This window comes from Linepithema humile, chromosome 2 (genome assembly GCF_040581485.1).
Source record: "Linepithema humile isolate Giens D197 chromosome 2, Lhum_UNIL_v1.0, whole genome shotgun sequence".
Taxonomy (NCBI): domain Eukaryota; kingdom Metazoa; phylum Arthropoda; class Insecta; order Hymenoptera; family Formicidae; genus Linepithema; species Linepithema humile.
In genome coordinates, this window is record NC_090129.1 from 35,052,878 (window position 1) to 35,073,406 (window position 20,529).

Here is a 20,529-nt window from a genome sequence, read left to right on the forward strand (position 1 = left end):
AAAACTTGTGCTTATTACTTGCAAAATGCAGAAAAATGTAATTTCTTTACAAAGCATAGAAAATACTACTATAAAAAACAATTTAACAGAATAATTCAAGTTTATTAAATCAAAGATGTTATTACAAATAAAAATAATTTTTTTTTTTTAAATGTAAATTTTAAAAAAATATTTTGATTAAAAGTTCAATTTATTTTTGAATTTTGCAAAAAAGAAGGACAATTGGAGAAATAGAAAAGTTTGATTTTTTAAATTAATAAAAAGAGGTAAACGTGTGATAAAAATACATCGCTGGATAAAAATACAATAACTAACAATGTGCATCTTAAAATTATTTTATTCTACTTCTTTTTTTAATATATAATACATAGATATCTTAGATATATGAATCTGTGTAAACAGAAATAAGTATATTTATACGAATGTATATAATATTATTTATTACAATTTCTTACACATGATAATATTGATATTCATCGGTCATCAAAAGATATATTTATACATCAGCCACAGCATGCCACTAACGACAATTGTTTTGAATATCGTGACGCATATATATACTCTAAAATTTTCGTAAAATAAGCACATTTAATATATCACAATTGAAACATAGCATCTTAATTATCTACATTATTTGTGTGTCAAAAGTTTATTTCAATTTTATTCTTTTTCTTTAATATGTAGATTACCTATACATCAGTTTTTTACTTTGTATGATGCTTTTATTTATTTTATATATATTTAATAATAAACTAGCTTCAATGTTCTCCGCTTTTTCGTTTAACGCGTGTAATTTCCAAAATTTGTATAACCTCTACATTATATAGCTCTACAGCTATTTTTAACAAATAGGCTTGCTTTACTCATTTCAGAAATTAACATCTAACTCTCCATTATTAATGTATTAATGTAACAATCAATTTCAAAAATTACGTTTTATGGCATAGAGAATGAAAAAATCCTATTTTTAACGAATTTTACACTCACCTTTTATAATGAGCTTTAGCTGCATCCAATCGATTCATATCTTCGTGAAGAATAAATTTTTTGGCACCAATTAAACAAGTTCTTTATATATATAACATAATACAAATGCATTTAATTTGAAATTATATATCTATTGTAAACATAAATTAATAGAACTAATAATATATTTACTTTAGATGTTCTTTGCAATCAAAATCGCACCAATCAAATGAGAACGTATTCTGTTCATCAGATGGTATCAAAGACATCAGAGCTATATTATTTGTGTTATTAAACTTCCATTGATTCACCATAAAATGCCTCAGAACACAAGTGGTCACATACAGATTCCTTATTATTTTCAAAATCCTAATATGTATATTATACATTAAACCAAAGTTTACTGAAAACTTTATTTATATTATTTGAATTTATAGAAATTCAGAAACCCTGCATCTAAAAAACAAATTTTTCAATATAAATTATATAAATAGTGTTATATTAGAGAAAGAGAGGGAGAGAGAGAAAGAGAGAGAGAGAGAGAGAGAGAGAGAGAGAGAGAGAGAGAAAGAGAAAAAGAGAGAGAGAGAAAAATATTTTTTTTAAATCTTCTTATTTATCTGAGATAATGAGTCAGGCTAATTATTCGTGTTGAAAGTATTATACAGCATGTGTCAAAAGTTCCGGGACGGTTGGATAATTTGAAAAATACGCATCACAGAGGAAAATGACCTCGACAAAAGTTGTAGGATTTTTTTCGGGCAATCCGATGGTGACCTTAGATTTGGCCTTGCCCGTGACCTTCAAGGTCATTTCGAAGTCAAATCGAATTTTTTAAATAGAAACCCCTATTTTTGATTCCAAAATCTAATAGCTGGTGTTAAGAGCTGGTGTTAAGAGCTTTTCAAAACACTATAATGAAGTTATTTTTCATTTAGTACTTTTCGAGTTATGAGGCTTGAAAGTTACAGCATTTTGACATAAAATACAAAATATCTTGTAAAACATTCAATTTTCGGAAATCTTACCTTAATACTTTTATGCACAAAATAATGAGACGAATCAATTGGTATAAAGAAAACACATTGGTTTAAAAAAAAGTATGCAGTTGCATGTTGCAAATTACATATTTTTTCTTGAAAGCAACTATGTATGTATGTATATGTATGTAACCGATTTAACACGGTTAATCGATTTAAGACGATTTGATCTGTATTCAGATAATCTTTAGTAAAAATGTTATAATATATTAACAGAATATAACACTCTGAAATTGCACATGTTAGAAAACATGATCGACAATAAAAGATTTCTTTGACGTAAATATAATATTTTATTTTATATATGCAGGATTTCTGATTTTTCTTGCATTTAGTAATTATCTGAATGTCCTCAGATACATTGACGTATCTAGTTTAGAACTTACATAGGTTTACGTCCGAAGAATTTTAAAATCAAATCTATTAACATGGCTGGCAAAACATGCAATATCATCGTTAATACATAAAATATAATATAATTCTCAGTAAATATTGAATTTAGAGTCCAGAGAACATTTTCCATTGGTATCTCTTCTGCTAAAATAATTGCTAAATTAGCAATTGCGTAAAATGCTACGGTTCTCTGACTTATACAGTTTACGACGGAAGGTGGAGAACCTGGCGCAAAGCTAATAATAAACGACATCATAATTAATTTATTAAGTACTTATACAGGATAAGAACATCAATAAACTTTAAAAGTTTCTTTTAATATTTAGAATTGTGAAAATTACACAAGACATATTAAATATTCTATTTAATATTCTACTTTAAAATTTTTGTTGCAAATTAATGGGGAAATGTATAGTTAACTTTTCTAAAAAATCTATAGTTTAATCTTGTATAAATTAAAAAGTTATAATTAATTTTAGAAATATAAATTCTAATCTCACAATTTAAAATATTTTGATGCAGAATTAAGAAAGATAATGCGTAATCATACTATGAACAGATTAACTATTTAGTCCAAAATAAGAAGAACAGAAAAGCGCAAAAAAAATCAACTTTTATATTTATAATTTAACATGTACAGCGAAAACATATTGCATATATGTTGATCATACCTGGTCAATCCAAGCTTCCAAGGTACAACTATTATAGTTTTGATGAGAAAGTCTACTGGTATTAAGTCCAAACTAATATGTTTACTGTGATAAACCACTCGTATTAGTCCTTTTCCGCCACCGATACATATTCCTATTGGACCATAAACATTATCCACCCATCCCGGGAGTGGATCACTTACAGAATTTACAACTGAAACATTAAGCACATTTGGTAGATTATTATGATCAGATTATTATTTAAATAAAAAAGTAGCATGATATTTTTTCGTAGATATATTACACGTAATAAAATTATAAAAACAAATTTTTGGCATCAGTCAAAATCATGTTAAAAAATATTTTATTTGTAACATTTAGAAAGTAAAGTACCTACTTATGGAAGGTCGTATAATCGCACAAGGCAAAGATGAAGAATATTCCTCTATTATATTCTCTGCCAATTTCTTTGTGAAAATATATGTGTTAACAAAATTGTCTATGTATCTAAATATAATATCAAAAATTACATATGTAAAATTAGAAATCCTTAAATTACTGATAATATAATTTAAATATTGTAAAAGACAACAATTTTCTTTCAATTGCAATTGAATGGGTGATCGAATATACGTTGTATGTTACATTTTATAAATTTTACAGAAAACTAAGAATACTATACACATTCATATTTAAAAGATATTCAGAGTACTTTAGTTTTTACATACAACGTTTTTCCACGTTTCTCCTATCTACTACTAGCTGTATCTCAAGTGTCAGTATTGTAATATTCAACAACGTTCTTCTACGAAAAATGAAAGTAAAATTTAAATTATGAAACGCTGTAATATTTTGAGCAAAATAAGGATTAAATAAATACATCGCTTTCGTATAATTATATTTAATGCTTTCTCTAAAAAAAATTTTTTTTTTTATTTGTAACATGCCACGTTTTTTCAGTCACCTCTCTTTAATTGTTCACACACAGTTTAACTTCCAAAATTAGAATATTTTATTACTTACTTAAGTGTAAAAATATTCAAAATATGCTCATCTAAATGCTCAGCTACTGTGATCATTTTTCGCCAGTCAGTCACAGGTGGATATATTTTTTCTTCAATAACAGCGTTTTCGATATGCGTGAATGCTGTGCCAATATACACTAGTGCCTTTAACGAATAAGAACAATTAAAAATTTCAAAAAACTATCTTATTTTTAAATTACTATAATATAAAGATTGGAGCAAAATTTGCATATATTGTTATTAATTTGCGATTGCTTTGTTATTTGATTGAAAAAGTATACATCAAGACAACGTTTGAAAAAATTACAACCAACATGTAAATATCACGTAATGTACATAGCATAAATTTATGAAAAATGCGCAATTAATTTGCTTACTATTAAATTTTTCATGCTTTGAGCTAAGATGCAGATATCTCTGGTTGATCTAAGATTAATTAAGATAGAATCGGTTAAAGTTTCATTAAATCTCACGCTTGCCGCTGCGTGTATTATTATAGTCACTCTTTCAGTTAACATTTGTCTGTCGATAACCGACAGACCTAACATCTCTTTTTTCGTATCACCCAAAATAGGAACTAATTTTTTGAAACTCAATGGTCGCTCTTGTCGTAGTTTATCAAATATCTGAAATTAAATATATATATATATATATATATATATATGTGTGTGTGTGTATGTGTGTGTGTGTGTGAGTGTAAATATTGTATACAAAGTATAATATCTTTAAATAACATTTTTGTCTGTTTTGATTTTATAACTAACTTACCGGTAAGTTTAATATGTTCTTCAACCTTTCTTCAACACTTAAATCTTTTTTCGGACGTATTAACAAAAATATCTCACACACATCCGGGCAACATCGCAATACTTTCTCGATAAATACTTTGCCCACAAATCCTGTTGCGCCTGTAAGAAATATACTTTGTCCAGCGTAAAATTCTGAAATTGACTTAACTGGATTGATTGCCATTTTTTTCAAAATTATTAAAATAAAATAAACGAAAACAGCAGTAATAATAAAATGGAAACAACAAAATGCACGAATTCACTTGAGAACGTTACAGTCTCCTTAAAGCCAATGCCGTTATTGAAAAAATATAAGCTAAATACTAGATTTATATAGTGAGGAAAGCATTATTGTTATAGATGCATAATTGCATGCATCATTGAATTAATACATAATTTTTGTGTTAGAAGAATGCTCTATGATAGTCATTCGATGAATAAAACGGAAATGACTTTTCTACTGTCCAAAGATGACAAAGTAAACTTAAAATGTATGCGCTAAACGTTTACTTATTAATTGCAAGATGCAAAAGAAAGTATAACATTTTTTGTAAACGTAAAAAACACTGCTATAAAAAACAATTTAGCAAAACAATTTTCATTCTTAAGTAAAATTTTAATAGTCCTCGTTTCGTCTATCATCTATTCTTTATCAAATATCTGTTTTTTTTTGCATTCTCAATGTTATTGAGAAATATTCATACAATCACATTTATTCACACAATTCACATACAGAAAGCACAAGAAAGTCATGTAAAATATAACAATTTATTTTAATGAGCTATTGCTCTTAATGATAATTTTACATTAATTTTTTGTACACATGTATTTTCTTACACGGCAAAAAATACTCGTTGATTATGCACACAACTTTCTTTTGGAAAATCTATGTAATAAGTAGCAATACGCACGCGTGTATACGTATAAATGTTTTTAATATTTATTTTGTTTTATCATTATGTATATGCGATCTCTGACATGTTTCTCGTTTAACCTCATTTAATATCGTTTAATCAATCATCGGTGAACTGTTTAAAACCAATAGAATAACTTTTATTATTTTTTATATACACAATTTCTCATAATACAGCATATTGGGCTGCATTTAATTATTATATATCTCCAATGTGTATTAATGCAATCTTTCTGTAAAAACATCTTTTATACGAACTAAGCGCAATAAAAAACAAAGAGAAATCCAAAGAACGTGACTGTACACTATTAACATGCAATCCGAAGAAAAAATCAAGGAAAACTCGCGTTCTGTTGCCGTTTTTAGCTCAACTTTACTCAATTCTAATCAAGATATTCGCGGTATAAAGTATGAAGTCAAATTCTACAAGAATTATTCAAAAGATAATTGTTAACTCCACAAATATAAATGCCATTCTGTTTAAAAAATCTATTCTTCTTTTTTTAATCCATTTAAATTAATAATTTTATTCTTCTCTTTCTGTTAAGATTTTTTTATTTACAGAAATTCCATTCAGACTAATGTTGAAACGACAGAAAATGTAGCTACTAAAGCAAGACATGCTGTAATAAACAATTTAATACAATTTCTTTTGTACTGTATAAAACATTTGATGTACACACACAAACATACCTCGGTGTAGAAACATATGCATGGGTGCGTGCATGCGTATAATTTTTATATCATAAGATTATGTTCGATTTTTCAGTGAAATAATTGAGAAATACAATGAATTTACTCTTTTGTATTATGAAACACAATTAACTAAATGTATTTATTCAATTAAGAAACGATTATATATAGTAATTAAAATAAAACAAATAATTATTCTTCTATATTTTATAAAAAGCGTTATTACCGTTTTATTATATATAAAAAAATAATAATCAATATAAAAATATAATCAACAAAACAATCAATATGAATATGATTAAACAATATAAATTTTACAAGATTCTCATCAAATCCTTTTAGTACTTATCGTGCGATTCGCTCATTCACAAGGCCTTGCTTTTCGTTCGCTAGTGGTCAGCACATGGTTTTAAACGCTAGAAACGATCGTAATGCCCCAACTAGACCGGAGAATGATCCTACTTGTGGCTTAGCTGAGTGCATAGATTGACAGGTTAAAATTATATTAAAGTTGACTTCCAATCGTATTAACCATATCAAATAATTATTTTTATTCAATTAAATCGATTCGATCGGTCTGTCAAACTATGCACTCGAATGAGCCACAAGTAGGATCATCCTCCGGTCTAGTTAGGGCATAACGGAAAGAGGATTTCTCAGCGCACGAGAGCATCAACCTGCTGACTGTTCTCTCGCGCCATCTCATTAACACCAAATAATACCTTTCCACCAAAATCGCGAAATTTAATCAGATTAACAGAAAAGCAACTTGCACATATTATTTTTCTCAACAGATTATAATTTTTTATACATGGTAATGTTAATAATTCAGCAAACATATTTATACATTGTCCACAACATATTGTCTCCTTCGAGGCAAAACCGATAATGAAAATATAATAGCTAAGTTTGATTGCATATAAGTAGTGAAACAGCAACAATGTATTTTAGACGTACATTTGATTAAAGAACAATTGTATGTTTTTGCAAAGCTGATGTGACTTAATTTATGTGGCAAAGCAGCTGGAATAAATAAAGTTTAAAGTTAAAAAAACAAAGTTCAAACGTAGATGAAAACTAACTGCAAAACTTGTGCTTATTACTTGCAAAATGCAGAAAAGTGTAATTTCTTTACAAAGCATAGAAAATACTACTATAAAAAACAATTTAACAGAATAATTCAAGTTTATTAAATCAAAGATGTTATTACAAATAAAAATAATTTCTTTTTTTTTAAATGTAGATTTTAAAAAAATATTTCGATTAAAAGATTAATTCATTTTTGAATTTTGCAAAAAAGAAGGACAATTGGAGAAATAGAAAAGTTCGATTTTTTAAATTAATAAAAAGAGATAAACGTGTGATAAAAATACATCGCTGGATAAAAATACAATAACTAACAATGTACATCTTAAAATTATTTTATTTTACTTCTTTTTTTAATATATAATACATAGATATCTTAGATATATGAATCTGTGTAAACAGAAATAAGTATATTTATACGAATGTATATAATATTATTTATTACAATTTCTTACACATGATAATATTGATATTCATCGGTCATCAAAAAATATATTTATACATCAGCCACAGCATGCCACTAACGACAATTGTTTTGAATATCGTGACGCATATATATACTCTAAAATTTTCGTAAAATGAGCACATTTAATATATCACAATTGAAACATAGCATCTTAATTATCTACACTATTTGTGTGTCAAAAGTTTATTTCAATTTTATTCTTTTTCTTTAATATGTAGATTACCTATACATCAGTTTTTTACTTTGTATGATGCTTTTATTTATTTTATATATATTTAATAATAAATTAGCTTCAATGTTCTCCGCTTTTTCGTTTAACGCGTGTAATTTCCAAAATTTGTATAACCTCTACATTATTTAGCTCTACAGCTATTTTTAACAAATAGGCTTGCTTCACTCATTTCAGAAATTAACATCTAACTCTCCATTATTAATGTATTAATATAACAATCAATTTCAAAAATTATGTTTTATGGCATAGAGAATGAAAAAATCTTATTTTTAACGAATTTTACACTCACCTTCTATAATGAGCTTTAGCTGCATCCAATCGATTCATATCTTCGTGAAGAATAAATTTTTTGGCACCAATTATACAAGTTCTTTATATATATAACATAAAACAAATGCATTTAATTTGAAATTATATATCTATTGTAAACATAAATTAATAGAACTAATAATATATTTACTTTAGATGTTCTTTGCAATCCAAATTGCACCAATCAAATGAGAACGTATTCTGTTCATCAGATGGTATCAAAGACATCAGAGCTATATTATTTGTATTATTAAACTTCCATTGATTCATCATAAAATGCCTCAGAACACAAGTGGTCACATACAGATTCCTTATTATTTTCAAAATCCTAATATGTATATTATACATTAAACCAAAGTTTACTGAAAATTTTATTAATATCATTTGAATTTATAGAAATTCAGAAACCCTGCATCTAAAAAACAAATTTTTCAATATAAATTATACAAATAGTGTTATATTAGAGAGAGAGAGAGAGAGAGAGAGAGAGAGAGAGAAAAATATTTTTTAAAAATCTTCTTATTTATCTGAGATAATGAGTCAGGCTAATTATTCGTGTTGAAAGTATTATACAGCGTGTGTCAAAAGTTCCGGAACGGCTAGATAATTTAAAAAATACGCATCACAGAAGAAAATGACCTCGACAAAAGTTGTAGGATTTTTCTCGGGCAATCCGATGGTGACCTTAGATTTGGCCTTGCCCGTGATCTTCAAGGTCATTTCGAAGTCAAATTGAATTTTTTAAATAGAAACCCCTATTTTTTTGATTCCAAAATCTAATAGCTGATGTTAAGAGCTTTTCAAAATACTATAATGAAGTTATTTTTTATTAAGTACTTTTCGAGTTATGAGGCTTGAAAGTTACAGCATTTTGACATAAAATACAAAATATCTCTTGTAAAACATTCAATTTTCGGAAATCTTACCTTAATACTTTTATGCACAAAATAATGAGACGAATCAATTGGTATAAAGAAAACACATTGGTTTAAAAAAAAAGTATGCAGTTGCATGTTGCAAATTACATATTTTTTCTTGAAAGCAACTATGTATGTATGTATATGTATGTAACCGATTTAACACGGTTAATCGATTTAAGACGATTTGATCTGTATTCAGATAATCTTTAGTGAAAATATTATAATATATTAACAGAATAAAACACTCTGAAATTGCACATGTTAGAAAACATGATCGACAATAAAAGCTTTCTTTGACGTAAATATAATATTTTATTTTATATATGCAGGATTTCTGATTTTTCTTGCATTTAGTAATTATCTGAATGTACTCAGATACATTGACGTATCTAGTTTAGAACTTACATAGGTTTACGTCCGAAGAATTTTAAAATCAAATCTATTAACATGGCTGGCAAAACATGCAATATCATCGTTAATACATAAAATATAATATAATTCTCAGTAAATATTACATTTGTAGTCCAGAGAACATTTTCCATTGGTATGTCTTCTTTTACTAAATTAGTTGCTAAATTAGCAGCTGCGTAAAATGCTATGGTTCTCTGACTTATACAGTTTACGACGAAAGGTAGGGAACCTGGCGCAAAGCTAATAATAAACGACATCATAATTAATTTATTAAGTACTTATACAGGATAAGAACATCAATAAACTTCAAAAGTTTCTTTTAATATTTAGAATTGTGAAAATTACACAGGACATATTAAATATTCTTACTTTAACACTTTTGTTGCAAAATAATGGGGAAATGTATAGTTAACTTTTCTGAAAAATCTATAGTTTAATCTTGTATAAATTAAAAAGTTATAATTAATTTTAGAAATATAAATTCTAATCTCACAATTTAAAATATTTTGATGCAGAATTAAGGAAGATAATGCGTAATCATACTATGAACGGATTAACTATTTAGTCCAAAATAAGAAGAACAGAAAAGCGCAAAAAAAATCAACTTTTATATTTATAATTTAATATGTACAGCGGAAACATATTGCATATATGTTGATCATACCTGGTCAATCCAAGCTTCCAAGGTACAACTATTATAGTTTTGATGAGAAAGTCTACTGGTATTAAGTCCAAACTAATATGTTTACTGTGATAAACCACTCGTATTAGTCCTTTTCCGCCACCGATACATATTCCTATTGGACCATAAACATTATCCACCCATCCCGGGAATGGATCACTTACAGAATTTAAAACTGAAACATTAGGCACATTTGCTAGATTATTATGATCAGATTATTATTTAAATAAAAAAGTAGCATGATATTTTTTCGTAGATATATTACACGTAATAAAATTATAAAAACAAATTTTTGGCATTAGTCAAAATCATGTTAAAAAATAATTTATTTGTAACATTTAGAAAGTAAAGTACCTACTTATGGAAGGTCGTATAATCGCACAAGGCAAAGATGAAGAATATTCCTCTATTATATTCTCTGCCAATTTCTTTGTGAAAATATATGTGTTAACAAAATTGTCTATGTATCTAAATATAATATCAAAAATTACATATGTAAAATTAGAAATCCTTAAATTACTGATAATATAATTTAAATATTGTAAAAGACAACAATTTTCTTTCAATTGCAATTGAATGGGTGATCGAATATACGTTGTATGTTACATTTTATAAATTTTACAGAAAACTAAGAATACTATACACATTCATATTTAAAAGATATTCAGAGTACTTTAGTTTTTACATACAACGTTTTTCCACGTTTCTCCTATCTACTACTAGCTGTATCTCAAGTGTCAGTATTGTAATATTCAACAACGTTCTTCTACGAAAAATGAAAGTAAAATTTAAATTATGAAACGCTGTAATATTTTGAGCAAAATAAGGATTAAATAAATACATCGCTTTCGTATAATTATATTTAATGCTTTCTCTAAAAAAAATTTTTTTTTTTATTTGTAACATGCCACGTTTTTTCAGTCACCTCTCTTTAATTGTTCACACACAGTTTAACTTCCAAAATTAGAATATTTTATTACTTACTTAAGTGTAAAAATATTCAAAATATGCTCATCTAAATGCTCAGCTACTGTGATCATTTTTCGCCAGTCAGTCACAGGTGGATATATTTTTTCTTCAATGACAGCGTTTTCGATATGCGTGAATGCTGTGCCAATATACACTAGTGCCTTTAACGAATAAGAACAATTAAAAATTTCAAAAAACTATCTTATTTTTAAATTACTATAATATAAAGATTGGAGCAAAATTTGCATATATTGTTATTAATTTGCGATTGCTTTGTTATTTGATTGAAAAAGTATACATCAAGACAACGTTTGAAAAAATTACAACCAACATGTAAATATCACGTAATGTACATAGCATAAATTTATGAAAAATGCGCAATTAATTTGCTTACTATTAAATTTTTCATGCTTTGAGCTAAGATGCAGATATCTCTGGTTGATCTAAGATTAATTAAGATAGAATCGGTTAAAGTTTCATTAAATCTCACGCTTGCCGCTGCGTGTATTATTATAGTCACTCTTTCAGTTAACATTTGTCTGTCGATAACCGACAGACCTAACATCTCTTTTTTCGTATCACCCAAAATAGGAACTAATTTTTTGAAACTCAATGGTCGCTCTTGTCGTAGTTTATCAAATATCTGAAATCAAATATGTGTGTGTGTGTGTGTGTGTGTGTGTGTGTGTGTGTGTGTGTGTGTGTGTGTGTGTGTGTGTAAATATTGTATACAAAGTATAATATCTATAAAAAACATTTTTGTCTGTTTTGATTTTATAACTAACTTACCGGTAAGTTTAATATGTTCTTCAACCTTTCTTCAACACTTAAATCTTTTTTCGGACGTATTAACAAAAATATCTCACACACATCCGGGCAACATCGCAATACTTTCTCGATAAATACTTTGCCCACAAATCCTGTTGCACCTGTGAGAAATATACTTTGTCCAGCGTAAAACTCTGAAATTGACTTAACTGGATTGATTGCCATTTTTTTCAAAATTATTAAAATAAAATAAACAAAAATAGCAGTAATAATAAAATGGAAACAACAAAATGCACGAATTCACTTGAGAACGTTACGGTCTCCTTAAAGCCAATGCCGTTATTGAAAAAATATAAGCTAAATACTGGATTTATATAGTGAGGAAAGCATTATTGTTAGATGCATAATTGCATGCATTATTGAATTAATGCATAATTTCTGTGTTAAAAGAATGCTATATGATGTTAGTCATTCGATAATAAAACGGAAATGACTTTGCTACTGTCCAAAGATGACAAAGTAAACTTAAAATGTATGCGCTAAACGTTTACTTATTAATTGCAAGATGCAGAAAAAAATATAACATTTTTTGTAAACGTAAAAAACACTGCTATAAAAAACAATTTAGCATAACAATTTTCATTCTTAAGTAAAATTTTAATAGTCCTCGTTTCGTCTATCATCTATTCTTTATCAAATATCTGCCTTTTTTGCATTCTCAATGTTATTGAAAAATATTCATACAATCACATTTATTCACACAATTCACATACAGAAAGCACAAGAAAGTCATGTAAAATATATCAATTTATTTTAATGAGCTATTGCTCTTAATGATAATTTTACAACATTAATTTCTTGTACACATGTATTTTCTTACACGGAAAAAAATACTCGTTGATTATGCACACAACTTTCTTTTGGAAAATCTATGTAATAAGTAGCAATACGCACGCGTGTATACGTATAAATGTTTTTAATATTTATTTTGTTTTATCATTATATATATGCGATCTCTGACATGTTTTTCGTTTAACCTCATTTAATATCGTTTAATCAATCATCGGTGAACTGTTTAAAACCAATAGAATAACTTTTATTATTTTTTATATACGCAATTTCTCATAATACAGTATATTGTGCTGCATTTAATTATTATATATCTCCAATGTGTATTAATGCAGTCTTTCTGTAAAAACATCTTTTATACGTACTAAGCGCAATAAAAAACAAGGAGAAATTCATAGAACGTGGCTGTACACTATTAACATGCAATCCGAAGAAAAAATCAAGGAAAACTCGCGTTCTGTTGCCGTTTTTAGCTCAACTTTACTCAATTCTAATCGAGATATTCGCGATATAAAGTATGAAGCCAAATTCTACAAGAATTATTCAAAAGATAATTATTAACTCTACAAATATAAATGCCATTCTGTTTTAAAAATCTATTTTTCTTTCTTTAATCCATTTAAATTAATAATTTAAATTAATAATTTTATTCTTCTCTTTCTGTTAAGATTTTTTTATTTACAGAAACTCCATTCAGACTAATGTTGAAACGACAGAAAATGTAGCTACTAAAGCAAGAGCTGGAACTAGAGGTAAGAGACGAGACAAAAAGACGACGATATTACCTTCCGGAAACGAAGACGTTTCACATTCCATCTTGGACTCTGAAATCGCGTATGTTGAATATCGGGAAGATAAAAGTCTTGTAGAATGGCAATTATTAAAGCCGAAAGTACCGTCGCGTTTCTCGTTGCTAGTATGTCTTCCTTTGATCTATTATTTATTTAATAATAAGGAGAATTAAATTAATTATTGCTCTTTTAATAGAGAAAAATTACAAAATGATTTATTTGTTTTATAATTTCTTCAAATTGATTTCATTTTCTTATTTAATACTATTTGTATGTTAGTATTTTTGCAATTTTTCTACTTAGCAAAACTTGTATCGTTAACAATTAATGTACATTTAATTAACATACGTTGATTAAGCATTAAATTTGAACAATTATAGATGAATGAATAATTAATCGATGAATTATACAATAATCTTTATAAATATAATTATCTAATGTATTATATGTATATGTACACATATGCTTTTCTTAATATAAATCAATGTTCATCAAAACCAGAATTTAGAACGTTAGGATATGCATAATAAATAATTAAAATTACAAAAGTTATTCAAATCAATTGAAATATATTATGAAAGTGGAAATAATATTTACATTTCAATATTCTATAATTTGTTTCAGCTACACGAATGGAATGCAATACAGGTAATTTTGTGCTTAGAAATTATATTTTATCATATAATTTTTATCTCCTTTTTATATTATTGTTGTATTAATTAGTATTTAAAATTTCAAATAATATTACTGTACATATGCAGCATCAACATTTATCATACTGTATACTTTTGGCACACAACAAAAGTGTTGAAGTACGCAAAAAAAGGCAATGTTATTTTAACAATATTTGATATTTTGTTTCACAGGTACCAATTATTTCACACTTCTCATATAATTCATTAAAGTGAAGAGTTATTACATGGTTCGATCGATTTAACCAAAGCTTCTAGAAGCCGAAGCAATGACGAAAAAAGCACGCAAGGCATTAGAAAAGGAGCGAGAAGCGTCCGCGGCCGCTGAGGCTGAGAAAATTAGGTAAAATTCATTTACAGCAACAAAAAAAACATAAATAAGATTAAATTAAATTGGATTCTCAGGTTCTCTGAGATTTACCTAGAGATTTGTTAATCATTATTGCATGAATATACATATTAAACTTTGAGCTTTCAAGACTCTTCTTAGCATGTTAAAATATTTTTAAAAGGATGCAGATGATTAAAGACATGCATGAAGAGATTCGATTGGAAAAGTACAATACGGAGAAGCAAGTGTTGCTCGAGGAACGGGAAGCAGAGATGCGCAAAGTTCAATTAGAAGAGACACAATTCGCGCTCTACGATTGTGAAAGCGCGTTTATGGAATATGTCACTGCCGCTGAAGAAGAGGAAAATGTGAGAATTGCTGCATTTTCTTCTTTATAAGAAATAAATGTAAAAAAAAGAAATCTATAATAACTAGAAATATGGTCCAAATATACCGATATTTTTATTAATCAATTATTTGTAACATGAAAAAAATTATCTTCTGATTTTAAAGTATATATGTGGAATTAGGTTTAAACTTTCTTAATGAGACACATCAGCATGCGCAGCATGTGGTTATAAGATACCACAAATAACAATAGTATAATTATTTTCAGTGGATTAGATACATGACTTGCGATGGCTTGCCAAACCCTGGCAAGCCATCCGAGATGAACACCTTTATATTTCTGTGGTCTATGAAAGGCGAGGAGGTCAATATGAGCAACATCGTCATGAAACACGATATTGTCATTTTCGTAAGTGTTTTAATAAAATCAATAATGTCAGTATATAATTAAATGCAGCTTAATTGTCCACACAAACGTACAACTGTGAAAATGTATAATTAGACAATTAGGCAGTTTTACACACATAATGTATTATATTATTAATTTGTAAATAAAAATTATTCAGAAAGATTTTTTCTATCGTTAAAATAGCAATTATACTTTATTTTCTAGTTATTGACAAAGCTCGATGAAATAATACGATTCTCTAGAACAAGACCGGCAAACTATATAATCGAATGCAAAACGGTGAGCAATCACTTTCAGTTAATTTGTAATACGTAATTCTTGTGTAAAGGAATTGTGATATTTATTCGAGTCACACGTTAAACAGATTAGACAACAATTTCGAGACAAGCTTCAAGAATGGATAAACGCGGCATGCTACTCTCTCTTGCGGCAGATAGAGAGGGATATGGTTCGCGAAGGCATCAAATCGGCGAGATACACTAATGTTTCCAGCCAACTTAGTTGCTGCATTTGGGCTTTGATAAAATTGCCTATTCCGCTTAAACAAATTACCGACAAGGATCGGCACGTATCATATCAACGTTTCATATCAATATAATAAATACACATACCAAAGTGGATATATATTTATCGAAAGATTACGTAGACACGTCATATTAGTCTGAATCAGTATTAATTTTTCACTTGTTGATCTTGGCAGAAAACCAATTGAGGTGCACTTCGAGGAAATAGAACTCACTGTTAAAATGCCTGCGGACGTCGATTGTTATTGCATGGCGATTCGCGCATTGTGGGTGAAATATGATCATTATTCCGATTGCGCAATCTCTTATTTCATGCCGAAACTGCCGGACGAATATGAAAGCATGTATGCCATGGGTAAGATTTTCTCACGAAATTTACTGCGATTAACCAAGCTCGATTAATTTCGAAAACAATTTGTGTCAATTTTATTACGTTAAGTTATGTAAAACTACTCTTGTATAAAATTTCAAACATATATAGCAGCTTATAGTTTGCAAACATTACTGATGGAGGTTTGTAAAAATAAAAATGACGTAAATGTAATAAATTTGATCTTAAACTAATCAAAAGAAATTTGAATCGTTGCAATTTCTAAATTTTATGAACACCATTTCTATGAAGGAATGTAATTCCATGTAGAAAATTTTTTCTTACGCAAATACATATTTCAGATCTTTTTACCTATTGTCAAAACGAGTATAATGCGAAATTGAAGATACGCGAGGAACAGGTCGAGGGCCGTCGTATGCGATTGGAGGAAAAAAAAGCTATACTCGAAAGAATGGAGAACCCGCCAGTCCCAGTACTTACAAAACCCGAAAGAAAAGGAAAACAGCAGAAAAAGCCAGGTGTTCAAGCTATCCGTGTAAAGCGTCCAGAGCCAGAACAAGAACCAGAAAAGTTGCCTTATCTACCTACACCGGATGAAATTATTCTACAACAAGAAGGTATATTTTTCAAATTAGAGAGAATTTGAGATAAACACATTTTTTTAAGTTAAATAAATAAAATAATTTTAAAATATGTTAAAAGTAGAATTAAAACATATTGAAATAAATTCTATTAGAAATAAAAAGCATTGGAATAAAAGGAAGAATTAATCATTTAAAAAGTCTAGAGCAACTGACAATAAAACAATATTAATTTTCCATTTTTATAAAAAACCGACTCCTTTTTATTTCTTTAAATTTATCTAATAATATACACTTGTTCTTTTCTCAAATTTAAAAGTGCAAGGATAAAAAATGTTTACAAAATGATCTAAAGCACATGAAAGTACAAACTTCAAGTTTGAATATTATATCTCATGTAAATAGTATTAAGATCATTGCTATAATATATGAAACTATTGTCAAAATAAATGTAATTATTTGTTTCCAGACGAAGCTCGAAAAGAGATTAGAAAGTTGCTATTCACGCGATGCGAAAAGACGGAAATAAATTTGCGGAAATACAGAATAGTAGGCGGAGTGTTGCATATCGATCTAATTTATCAGCCACCGCAGCCGAAAGATATGACGAGAAATATTTTGCTTACAACTTGTGAGAAATACGTGTTCTAATTAATTTTAGAGACTTTTTGTATGTTTCTATTTAATATTATCTTCTTTGCAGTGCAAATTCCCAAAGAATTAAAATTTGTACCATTTTCCAAACCGTATAAAGCACCACCTCCAGCACCTGATTCTGAAAGAACGCCAGAAGTAATCGAAGCAGAAATAAAAGCTCTGGAAGCTGCAATGGAGAAACTGACTCTAGTAACCTTAAAGTAAGTTTTAAAATTTGTAATAAATTTATCTTTTTTTCTCGAATATTTTTATAAATTAGTAAATATTGCTAAGTAATTATAACCAATAATTTAGAAGCTAGACTAAAATGAACAAAAGATATCTCGAAAATAAAATATTAGTTTAATTAAAATAAGTATCATCTTTAAAGATAATAAATTTTAATAAAGATATAAAAGTTGCGAGTAAAATTTAAACGTAAAAAATTAATATAACGTAATATTTAGAAATTATTAATGTACAGAATAAATATTTTATTGAATTAATAAACTGCAAACTTTATGCCGCTTCACATCTAATTTTTCATTTCTAATTGTATTACATATGTTCAATCTTGATTAATTGATATTCTTTACAGACTTCCCAGTTCGATTTTTTGGTTTGAACCCCCGTTAGTAGCGCACTGGATACCCGAGAGAAAGATATGGTCCACGCAAGACGTGCACGATATCAAGTACAACGAAGAAAAGCAAACTATCACCTTTAGAACCGGGCGACTGGGTGTCCACGGCCTCGCTGCTCTCAAATTCATCAACATTCCTTTTCAAAGCTGGGAGCTCAAGCCTGAAATGGGTAGAAACGCACGCGGTGGCATTGTGCTGAATGTGTCCGCTGCCATTATTCAAGCAGAATTTATCGTTAGGGTACTCAATCCTTTGAACTGTTTGCGTTTACATTTGCTGAAATAATTCACACATACGTGAAATACAAATTCTACAAGAGCTACGAAAGCAAAGAATATATTTTACAAAACGTTCGATACAAATACAATTCAATTCAACATGAATGCAAAATGTTTGCAGTATAAATTCGAAATATCAACGCCTTTCTATCAAATATCGTTATATGCTAAAATATTTTTATTTTTTAAAAGTTTTTTTATTTTACTTTTTATACTCCATATGTAAAACGCAGATGTATCAGAATAATCGCCGTTAATTTTTTTTCATCAAGCGCAATGTGCGAAATGAATTGTATTGACTTAACATTTTTGTAGGAGGACTTGGTTTGTTTAAATTCATTGGCTGGTGGTATGTCGACGGCACTAAAAGAGATTACGGGAGAATATATGAAGCTGTATTTCTTGATTGAGGTGAGAATTTTCTACTTTTTGCAAGTAAGTAAATTTATGTCTACAAAAGTAAAATAAATTACTTTTTTTTTATACTTTTTGTACTGTTACTTAGTTAAAATATATTTGGAAAATAATTCTTGACTAGCACAAAACACTTCTTACTTACAGAAACTGCGCGACGCCGGATGTGATCTATTTCCAGAGCGGGATGCCTTCAGTTATGTGAAAGCTCTTCCGGTAAAGCATCCGGTAACTGAAAAACATCTACGAGAATGCATGGCTTTACTGTGCACAGCATATACGTTCTCCTGGTCGCGTTGGAACGCTGGTCGGAATTCCAGGGAAATCGTGATACAGTTCAAAGAACTCCACGGATCTGTCGCGAAAGAGGTAATGCATTTGGCTGCTTCTTTTATTGAAAATTCTTGTGCGATAATGTCCTGAAACTTATTTTAACGTTGATTAATTTTAATAATAATTTAAATTTTACTTTTTAACTAACTCCTCATTTTGTTTTAAAATTAAAACCAAAAAACAGAAAAAAATATTTTTACATGAACGAATAATGCACTATTTTATGAGAAACAATTTAGTTTTTTATGTTCAATAATGTAAACTAAAAAATATTTTTTTTATTTTGGCAACAATTTTATTATACTTCTATGTAAATGCGATGGTACTTGGATGGTACCTTTTTACAGCGAACGAACTTAACTCTCTTGGTAACTCCCTTGCGAACGATAGTGGTGTCCTGCACCGAAGTAAGCCCAGAATTTTCCGATGTACCTTTAGATGGTGAGAATTCGAAGGTAAGTATATCTAATTTAATAAATATAACAGCACTGCAATTTATTTGTTAATTAACTACCATTATCTTAATAATCTAAGGTGGCTTGTATTAATTATTATTAGAAAAACCTATTAAAAAAGAACAATTAAACTTTATAACACTTAGCTCTTACACATAAACATCACATAAAAATTAATATTAAATATAAAGTAATGTAAAACTTATCCAACAGATGCCGGGAAACTAGTCAAAATGTAGCTAGCTAAAAAATACAATATTTTTTTACAGTTTTATGCTGACCTGTTTCACTTGGCGCTACAAAACGCCGGGATTAAAAGCAGACTTTTGATGAAAAACATCTCCTTCAAGCTTGCCAGCACCGTTGCAGAACTTCTAGGTCGCACTAATGTAATCAATATGTCATCTTAAGAAGTAACTTTGGCAAATAAAAGAAATGAATGATACTTTTCGCCAAATTAGTTGAGTTTCCTATCCCAATGTTGTAGAAATAATTTGCTACTATTAGTTAGTATTCTAACAACACTTATGTTAATTAATATTAATCGATTAAAAGTTGTTGCTCGTCACATTTGCGATTCATCGTAATCCACTTTTTTGAAA

At 28.3% G+C, this 20,529-nt stretch overlaps 3 protein-coding genes across 10 annotated transcripts; 1 reads left to right on the forward strand and 2 right to left on the reverse strand.

Annotated features, from left to right (window-relative positions):
• Positions 1-423: 423 nt before the first annotated feature.
• LOC105676462 (fatty acyl-CoA reductase 1-like) lies at positions 424-5,162 on the reverse strand. Of its 2 annotated transcripts, XM_067350051.1 has the most exons (10): positions 5,044-5,155; positions 4,843-4,982; positions 4,452-4,700; positions 4,073-4,218; positions 3,447-3,556; positions 3,071-3,263; positions 2,393-2,635; positions 1,159-1,335; positions 988-1,068; positions 424-562 (listed from the first exon to the last, which is right to left on the reverse strand). In XM_067350051.1, the coding sequence occupies exons 3-10, from the start codon at positions 4,620-4,622 to the stop codon at positions 484-486; spliced, it is 1,200 nt and encodes a 399-aa protein (XP_067206152.1). In that variant the 5' UTR covers positions 4,623-4,700; positions 4,843-4,982; positions 5,044-5,155; the 3' UTR covers positions 424-483. The 2 variants fall into 2 exon arrangements, with proteins under 2 accessions (XP_067206152.1, XP_067206150.1); XM_067350049.1 differs by having other exon boundaries at positions 4,843-5,162.
• A 2,711-nt stretch (positions 5,163-7,873) lies between these two features.
• On the reverse strand, positions 7,874-12,679 carry LOC105668074 (fatty acyl-CoA reductase 1-like). 3 transcript variants are annotated; one of them, XM_067350046.1, is made up of 9 exons: positions 12,333-12,674; positions 11,938-12,186; positions 11,559-11,704; positions 10,933-11,042; positions 10,557-10,749; positions 9,887-10,132; positions 8,713-8,889; positions 8,542-8,622; positions 7,874-8,116 (listed from the first exon to the last, which is right to left on the reverse strand). In XM_067350046.1, exons 1-9 carry the CDS (start codon positions 12,534-12,536, stop codon positions 8,038-8,040), a joined length of 1,485 nt encoding a protein of 494 aa, XP_067206147.1. In that variant the 5' UTR covers positions 12,537-12,674; the 3' UTR covers positions 7,874-8,037. The 3 variants fall into 3 exon arrangements, with proteins under 3 accessions (XP_067206147.1, XP_067206149.1, XP_067206148.1); XM_067350048.1 differs by having other exon boundaries at positions 11,938-12,287; positions 12,333-12,466; XM_067350047.1 differs by lacking the exon at positions 11,938-12,186 and having other exon boundaries at positions 12,333-12,679.
• Positions 12,680-12,815: 136 nt separating this feature from the next.
• LOC105679376 (dynein axonemal intermediate chain 7 homolog) lies at positions 12,816-20,372 on the forward strand. Of its 5 annotated transcripts, none has more exons than XM_067350017.1 (17): positions 12,816-13,675; positions 13,845-14,076; positions 14,576-14,599; positions 14,895-14,986; positions 15,156-15,342; positions 15,591-15,731; positions 15,936-16,010; positions 16,096-16,295; positions 16,432-16,610; positions 16,928-17,203; positions 17,637-17,798; positions 17,871-18,024; positions 18,402-18,687; positions 19,041-19,160; positions 19,287-19,508; positions 19,820-19,927; positions 20,197-20,372. In XM_067350017.1, the coding sequence occupies exons 1-17, from the start codon at positions 13,581-13,583 to the stop codon at positions 20,335-20,337; spliced, it is 2,694 nt and encodes an 897-aa protein (XP_067206118.1). In that variant the 5' UTR covers positions 12,816-13,580; the 3' UTR covers positions 20,338-20,372. The 5 variants fall into 5 exon arrangements, with proteins under 5 accessions (XP_067206118.1, XP_067206119.1, XP_067206122.1 ...); XM_067350018.1 differs by having other exon boundaries at positions 19,041-19,136; XM_067350019.1 differs by having other exon boundaries at positions 13,626-13,675; positions 13,845-13,912; positions 14,818-14,986.
• Positions 20,373-20,529: the final 157 nt, after the last annotated feature.